This window comes from Manduca sexta, unplaced genomic scaffold, assembly GCF_014839805.1.
Source record: "Manduca sexta isolate Smith_Timp_Sample1 unplaced genomic scaffold, JHU_Msex_v1.0 HiC_scaffold_3717, whole genome shotgun sequence".
Taxonomy (NCBI): domain Eukaryota; kingdom Metazoa; phylum Arthropoda; class Insecta; order Lepidoptera; family Sphingidae; genus Manduca; species Manduca sexta.
This window is the reverse complement of record NW_023594816.1, coordinates 1-9,360: the sequence shown is the minus strand read 5'-3', so window position 1 is coordinate 9,360 and position 9,360 is coordinate 1. Positions and strand designations below refer to the sequence as shown.

General features: G+C 37.4%; 1 protein-coding gene across 1 annotated transcript; it reads left to right on the top strand.

Annotated features, from left to right (window-relative positions):
- Positions 1 to 1,373: 1,373 nt before the first annotated feature.
- Positions 1,374 to 9,294, top strand: LOC115440569. Its single transcript, XM_030164938.2, has 3 exons — positions 1,374 to 1,546; positions 8,174 to 8,326; positions 8,554 to 9,294. Exons 1-3 carry the CDS (start codon positions 1,389 to 1,391, stop codon positions 9,197 to 9,199), a joined length of 957 nt encoding a protein of 318 aa, XP_030020798.1. The 5' UTR covers positions 1,374 to 1,388; the 3' UTR covers positions 9,200 to 9,294.
- Positions 9,295 to 9,360: the final 66 nt, after the last annotated feature.

The window sequence follows — 9,360 nt, the reverse complement described above, 5'->3', positions numbered from 1 at the left end:
GCAACAACTGTGATTATTTTAAAACTCGATATCAGTATGTCAAGTCAAGTCAAGTACAGGGGTCACGATTCTCAGCATTGAGGGAACTATTAGACAGAGATCCGTAGATCAATGCCGATACCCCTTAAATGAGAAACAAACCATAAATAGTTTTTTGTCGGTTCCTGTATCAGAAGAGGCTAAGGCTTTATTAAAAAATATTTTGATTTCATCAAAATTTAGTAGGCGCGGGTAAAAGTGGACGTACGGAGCGACATAGTCGCGAAATAACGACCAAGCTAGTTAAATAAAGATATGAAAAAAAGAACTCGGGCATCCATGCTGCATATACAAACCTCACACCTACACATCCATAGCAAAGCCATCGCCGCACCGCCATGAAGCCTGTGTTGTCAGGAAATTAATTAATATATTTCCCTAGACCGTGGACTTCTATTTAAGAAATAAAATTTAATCAAATACGTATAATATTTGTAAAATTATACATTACGTAAAACAATACAAATAACTAACTGCTACGTGAATGAACTCTATATATAAAAAAAAGAAACCTTACTTCATATCGAATCTGAATCTCTTCTAATCTTTTACAAAACTTCACTTCAATTTCAGTAACAGTACTTAAAGCAAGTATGGACCACGATATTAGCTCCTGCTCCTATCACAGACGTGTCAGAATAACACTTGTACGAAACAAGCCACGATTCTAATACAACGGCCGGATTATGCTAACGTACATCGTACCACGTTTGAAATACGTGACGCTCTTGATGCCTCCCTACTACGAGTCGTGTGTAAAGGGCCTCACACGTATAAAGTATGTACACGTGATCTTTATTAAGACCAACCATCCGAAAAACCTTTCCAAGTGTAACAGGTATATTTTATGTTAATATAAAATGGTGATAACCTGAATAACGCTCTGAATAGTAATTCCAAAACCGACAATAATGCGAATATATCAGATACACAAATTAATCAAATATTCAGACACGATTACTCCGGCTAGAAACACCCAACGCCAAACAAAAGGAAATATAATCTATTAAAGGAAAGAAAGAGACAAAAGAAAAGTTTGTAAACTATTTGTAGCCTACCTTATCTGCTTACAAGACAATGTGTGTGTATGTGTATCTGTGTATGTGTGATGCTGCGTAGTCCTTGTTCTTTGCCAACACATGTGACTTGAATGATATTTGAATTCAGATAATAATTTACACGATTCTACACACAATATTTTACATTCAATTCGAATTTAGTTCTATGCGTGCAACACTGCATTTATCGACTGATATCGCAGCGCCGGCGTGGACCGACAGGCGCGCGCATCTCAGCAGACAAATCTGAAAAACTCTTGAGGTAGGACGTGCTCCACACAAAACAAGAAAATGGATCTCGGCCCGGACCAGAAGAGGCGCAGGAAGTTCAAAAACAAGAACCGTGAGGGGTGGGAGTCGAAGGAGCGTCCACCGCGAGGTCAGTCCACGTCCAAGCAAGGCGTTTCGCCAGTACTGAACCTCTCCCGCCGTCCGGACCCTTTCCACTGGTGAGTTATTTAATAATAAATTGCATTTATTGATCGCGTTCTTTGTTCTGTAAAGGCAATGGCAAAGCAATATGATATAAAAAACGTATTTTTCATAGCGGATTCAGTGCAAACTGTCATTATAGCAATTTTTGGTATTCGCTTTTTTAGACAGTAAGACTGGCGAATGATATATGTTGATTGCCAAGCTGTGTAGCTACCGCGATGTTTTGATAGTTGTCTTTAGTATTTAAGGTCTGTAGTTTCTATGTTGTGGATCTATCAAACAAAAACCTATTTGACTAAGTTGTCTTATACGGTGCAGCAAATTTTATCATTGCTTTCTTGGAGGTAGTGAACAACTTAAGCTCACAGACACTCATTAATACCTCCACAGCACCAATAGAGAAGAGATGGTTATATACAACTCAAAATCTATCAACCTTAATATGCCTGAATGGAATGTTTGATGCCCTTAAATCGAATCTATAACAGCAAAAGGACCCAAAACCCCCATCTGCGCATCAGAGCTCCCGAATGCACCTGCGCAATGGCTGCACTGCACATGCCCTTTGTGGCCCGAACATGAGCAAATCAATAAACAAATTGCAACTGCTAATAGATGAAAGGAATAACAATTAATTATAAAACAATATTATTTTGAATCCTAAATCATTAATTAAATTTTCCGGTCGACTTTTGTTATTGTTTGTCTTTTCCATGACGCCTCGTACTCTGTTACAGGATCTTAACGGAAATTCTCTGACTAACGAATCAGTCAAAAATAAAACTTCACATGTTCTGAAAGATATGTCCACTGCTAAACATTCTTTTAGATTTCGATTTATAGAGCACATATCTCTATGACAAATATCTGTTCGTCATTTAGCGAGACTTTAAAATTCCTGACAGATATTTCAAGAAATCTTCGCACTGCTGATCCACTCCAAGTAATTGCATATTCCCATCAACGTTAAAAAGAAAACAATACACATTATAAATATTAACAATACATAAAGTAACATACTTTAAAAAATATATCATGTTGTGCCATATGAGCTACGTATTGCTCGGTACTTTGGGTCATATTATTTAGGCATTGTTCAGAATGAGCCGCTAGCCCGGTGGCCTCGACGCGCGCGAAATATCTAAATGCTGGCGTCTACTAAAGCAGAATTGAAGCACGATGCGACACGTTTCTAATAAACGCAGTTTCATAAATATACAGCAGAAGAATTACTGCGAATTGAAATTAAACTATTTTTCGGATTTTATCGCGTTTCAATTTTATTAAAATACTAGGTTTTGCTCGCGGCTTTGCCCGCGTGAAGATTGTATGTATCGTCACTCATGACCAAAATTGTAAAAAATCATTATAAATTATAGCCTATGTGTTATTCTGATGTATAACCAACATTACTGTAAAGTTTCATCCAAATCTGTTGAGTAGTTTGTTCGTGTAAGAGAAAACATAAATCCATCTTCACAAACTTTCGCATTTATAATACTAGTAGGATGAAAACCTCGATAAAATCCCAATAATAGTTTAATTTTAATGTCTAAAATTCGCGTAAACAATAAAAAGTCATAATGAGAATTGATTCGATTCGAATCGACGTTGGATACTATAACGTAGCTGGTAGCTTGTCCAAAAGTAAGTGCGTGTGAACATAGTAGCTCAATTTGACGCGCCCGACCTGATAGCAGTGAGTCATGGAACGGAGCGGGAAGGCGGGAAGGGGTGGGGGCGTTGTTGTAAATATGGTATATGTTCTTAGTAATTAAATAAAGTTAGTAAAAAGATGTTATTGACATGAGTGTTTATTTCGGACTAAAGAGAAGTAACTATGGCAAACAAAATACAATTAGTTCTAAAAATAGAACATATAAAAAATAATAAGTCACGACGAAGGTTACAATCTCCAACAGCCGCCCTTAATCGCAGTTGTGACAGAAACAAAATAAATAAAATAATTAAGTTTCTAAACCTAAGTTAACTACACATCGTTTGTGTGCTAGAGGTCCGAGGGCCTTCGTTAGTACATCAGCAGGCATATCGTTACTTTTTATATATTCTAACTTAACAATATTATTAGATACCTTTTCCTAATAAAGTGAAACCTAGTATCTATATGCTTCGTCCTGCTGTGGTGTACAGGATTTCGAACAAGATTAATGGCACTTTGGCTGTCAGAAGCTAAGTTAACTGAACAAAGTATACCTGTTATCTCGTATATAAACCGACGTAAGTAACACGCTTCCTTCGTGGCAGACGCTAATGCCATATATTCTGACTCGGCTGAACTTAACGCAACAGTAGGTTGCTTCTTGGATTCCCATGATACTGGACCTCCACTTAACTTGTAAACATAACCGGTGTATGACCTTCTGTCGATTGGACAGTTTGCCCAGTCTGCGTCACAAAACCCTTTAAAGGTTCTCTATTCTTCCTGTAAACCAATGAATAGTTTAGGGTACCTTTTAGGTATTGCAGAATCCTTTTAGCAGCATTCCAGTGTTCTTTAGTAAAACACGTATTAAATTGACTTAAATAGCTCGTGGCGTAAGCGATGTCTGGTCGTGTGTTTACCGCTAGATACATGAGGCATCCTATTAAGTTTTGATAAGGATAAGACTCACCGACTTGACCATCCATTCTTTTTCCATATTCTTTTAATTAATGGAGTATCCACGGCCTTACAATCCTTCATATTAAATTTTTCTAATATAGAAAGAATATAATTTCGCTGGTTCAACCTTATACTCTCGGAATCACTTTCAACTTGTAGTCCCAAATAACATTTCAGTATTCCGAGATCTTTTAATGAAAAATATTTCGACAAATCATTCTTGACAGTGTCAAATGTCAAATCAGAATTAAAGAAGACTATTATGTCATCAACAAAGATTCCTAATATTACAAGTTCTTTACCAAAAAGTTTAGTATACACACAAGGTTCGAAGGAGTTCCTATGAAACCTATTTTAAAAAGCGTTTCATTTAACTTTTTATTCCAAGCTCGCGGTGCCTGTTTAAGACCGTAAAGAGATTTCTTCAATAAACAAACTTTGTTTCTTTTACCCTTTTCAATAAAACCAAGAGGTTGCTCCATGAAAACTTCTTCTAAATCTCCGTTAAGGAAAGCTGTATCGACATCTAAGTGCTTCATTCTCAATTTCATATCTGCAGCTATCGCAAACAACGTGCGGAGGGAAGAATGACGAATCACTGGTGCGAACGTCTCGTTGTAGTCTACACTTTCAACTTGATGAAAACCTTTGACGACGAGTCTCGCTTTATACTTGATAATATTACCATAAGCATCCCTTTTAATTTTTGTAAATCCATTTACATGGTATAACCTTTTGTTAGGTCTATCTACTAAATTCCATGTATGGAGTTTCCTTAAGGAACTATACTCATCAACCATAGCATGTTGCCACTTATGAGCATCATCGGCATGAGTAGCTTCGTAATATGTCGTAGGTTCATTAGAATCTACCATTGACGTATTGTAAGCTTTATAAAAATTTGTTGCTTTTCTATCTCTGGAAGGGTATCTGCGCTCAGGGTGCGATTCCTGTTCCAAATTCGCTGTCACTTCTTCCACACTAGGCAGCCTTAAGTCACTGAGAGACTCTCGCTCTTCCAGAGTCACTGACTCTTTGCACTTTCTAGATTTACTGGTAAAGTTGCTTCAGCCGCCGGGCTGATATTCTCATCACAGTCATAGAATTGACAGTCATGATCAAACTCAGACTCAATCTCTTTTTGCTCATCAAATAACAATATAGATTCTGACTGTGCGACAGACTCAGATTGCTTCTGCTTTAGCGCTGTAAAGCAATTTTCAAAAAAGGTTGCATCTCTGGATATAATAACTTTTCGTGGGTTAGCAGGATCCCTAAAAATATAAGTGCCTGGATTTTCAGAATAACCGACGAAAATTGCTTCCTGTGCCTTGACATCTAATTTCTTCCTGTGACAAGAAGGTATATGGACTAGAGCTCTACAACCAAATACTTTTAGATGGCTAAGATCACTTTTCGTCCATACCATTTGTCATAAGGAATTTGTCCACCTAAGGCTCGATGAGGAGACCTATTCTTAAGGTAAATGGCAACTTGGAATGCATCTTCCCAGAATGCTTTCGGTAGTGAACTTTCAGCTAGCAACGTTCTTGCCTTTTCTGTAACCGAACGATGGGTGCGTTCCGCTACTCCAACTTGCTGAGGACTATAAGGCGTCGTTGTTTGATGTTCAATACCTTTTGAAGCAAGATAATCAACAAACTCTTTATTCACGAACTCCTTACCTCCATCAGTCCTAATTGCTTTAATTGTTTTATCTAACTGATTTTCAACAAAACATTGAAACACACAAAATATATCTTTGACTTCTGTTTTAGAAGAAATAAAATAAGCAAACACTTTTCGCGTATAATCGTCTACTATTGTCAACATATATCTATTTCCTTGAAAAGAAGTTGTAGACACCGGTCCCATCAAATCCATATGGATCAGTTCCAAAGGGAAGTAGCCCTATTAAACACTAACCTTTTGAAAGGTTTTTCTTCTTGTTTACCTTCCACGCAAGCGATACAACTAGTTTTATCTACTCCTGTATACTTTATACCTACCTTGTGATTTTTCAGTTGGTTCATGCCTATACGACACAAATGTCCTAACCTCTTATGCCAAATTTTATAACTATCCTGACAGCCAGAGTGCACATCTTGTGTCAAAAAATTATCCGCCACATTTTCGGAAACATTTACAGTTCCATCTAAAACGTACAGTCCACCACAGGGCGAGGCATGAGCAACAGATTCACCTGTAAAATTAAAAGTATCAGATTTATAAAAGTTACATCCATTTTTATCAAAAACACAAATAAAACCCTTTTCAACAGTTTTATATACAGATAACAAACTAGCTTTCAAATCTGGTATATAAGCAACATCACTAATATTGTTGACCACGTTCTCGGGCGTGTTTATTGGAAATATTTCCAATTCCGCAGTACTTAATCTGTTCTCCATTTGCGACAGTAACAGTACCTTGATTCTGTATCGAGATATTCTGAAACCAGTCCCGTCTAGAAGTCATGTGTCTAGTACAACCTGAATCTACATAAATTATGTCCTTTCTTGGGTTTCCAGAAGTATTAAGACTTGTAAATATCGTATCATTGGTATTTACCGCATTGCCTTTCTCCTTCTTGTTTCTCTGTGGACAGTCTGGTCTCTTATGTCCAGGTGTCTTGCACTCATAACAAACTATATTCTTCTTCATTGACTTAGGCTTCTTCGCATGAAAAACAGAGTCTAATGACGTAGCCACATCTTTGGACATTTCATTAAGCAGTTTTGTTTTCACCAACTCTGTAGTCACGTCTACATTGCAATTTTCTAAAGCCATAATGAGAGGTTCATACCTTGGAGTTAGACCTCCCAAAAAGTATTGCAGCAATAGACTTGTCCTCTATGACTACATCAATATCCGCAAGATCCTGTGCGGTTGACATAACTGCGTTAATATATAGTTCAATATTTTGAACTCTGATAGACTCAACCTGTACAGTCTACGCTCCAAAAATAATCTTCGTCCTATTCCCTTATCTTCAAAGGCTTTTTGCAAACAAGTCCATGCCTCAGATGCAGTTTTCGCACATCTTATATGGGTTATCGCTGCACCTTCTACTGATAAGCATATCTTTGCTAATGCCTTTGCGTCTTTGCGTACCCTTTGTAGAGGCAGGGGTTGTGTCTCCATTTGGGTATCCACCGATTGTTTCCCACAGATCCTCATGCATAAGATAATTGCGCATCTTAAATTTCCATGTAGGATATCCATCTTTATTCCTCAAACATGAAAATGTAAAAGATGAGCTCGACGATTTGGGAATTTTTCACACTCGAAACATCTCCAGATTCATGTGACATTTTCAGACTATTACTATTTCCTAGTCACACAAAAATATATATACAACTTTATTTTACTAAATAACGTGAAAAACTAAGAACTAAGCGTTCGTGCTGATAACGTGTTGTAAATATGGTATATGTTCTTAGTAATTAAATAAAGTTAGTAAAAAGATGTTATTGACATGAGTGTTTATTTCGGACTAAAGAGAAGTAACTATGGCAAACAAAATACAATTAGTTCTAAAAATAGAACATATAAAAAATAATAAGTCACGACGAAGGTTACAATCTCCAACAGGCGTCTACTCGGGCCCACTCTTGAGCAGCACTAATGCGCGCGAATGAAAACATCCGGCAAAAAATAAACACTGAAAAAAACAAACTTTCTTGGTAGAAGGCCTACAAATACTAAAAATGTTTGCTCGGTTAATTTATAATATGGAGTATTTACGACTGATTCAACGCGTTTCTTCTCTAGTTGACACCAACCTTTAAACAGTTAACGTACGCATATATTATACTTTGTTTCAGCCGCACATGCTTTAGCAAACTAAGAATCTAGTACAAAGTAAAATTCCAAAAACTATATTTTATGTCATAATTACCTAAATTGCGTTGTCTTAATCAAAAAATAAAAAAAAAGTATATCTTTCATTCACTGGACATACTACCAACACAAAATAGTTATTTCATAAAAAATACATATTCGTATTTTATTACAGGCCTATAATGTCGGAACCACAGGCAAAGAGATTGGAGGTGATGTTCCAGAGGCACAAAGCTACCATCAACAACCGCAAGAGCGCCAGCTGGCTGGAATTTCAGAAGTTCGATCAAATGTACCAGCCCAATGCTCTCGCCGTCCAGATCACCACGTTAGTATATATTGAGACTTACAAAAACAATAATGGTCATAAAAAACAATTAAAAACAATCATCACATTTGTAATCATTAGTAAAGCTCGCAAACGAATAAAGTTTTAAAACTGACAAAACATTAGCTTATAATAAGAAATAAACAACTATCCCTAAATACTCAATATCAATCAAAATTAAATTCTTCCATTTTACAAATACCCCAATATATTTTCTATTTATACAGTTATGCCGATCTATTTATCTTCGGCATGTCTGAATGCTGCAATGCTGTTAACAAGGGCATGTGCTGGGCCGCGATCGTCGAGGCCCTGGTATCGCCGCGCACCATCATGCTGCCTATTGTGGAGCGGTGCCTCACGAGCGACATACCCATAGTGTGCATGGCAGACCTCAGGAGGATCACTTTCGGACACTACAGCGAGTTTACAAGCTGCGTCGGCATCAGGAGGGGATGCCTACGCGAAATCAGGAATGCGATACTGGACATATCCAACCAATACAAAGCTATGCAACTGCAAAAGAAACTCGCTTTACCATCACTAATGCCAGATCAGAAGGAAAAGAACGAGGCCATCATCGCAAACTTATTTGATGTGAACCCAGTTGAAGATAAGGATAAAGATAAGAAGAAAATGTTAAAATCAAAGCATAAGGAGATGAACAAGCCATCGACCAGCGGAATGTCGGTATTTAGCAAACCGAGCTGCTCCAGTACTGCTACCAGCTCTAAAAATGAGCAAAACGAGACCGGCAAAGAAGTGCTACCACCAGTAGCCAATTTAAAATTGGCGGTGAACGACTCTTCCGAGAATTTGGACAAGAAGGCCTGGTTAAACCTGGATAAGGAGGCGGTGGAGATGACTGACTAAATTATTTTGGAACTATAGCCTTGGAAGACCTACGTTCCTCAAGGAACGCGAATCAACACATCAAAATTGTATCTTATTGAATTTAAATGGGAAATTATGCCCCACAAATCTATTTTTCAAATTTTTACCTTTCTTATCAACTCTTTAACTGTACAACGCTC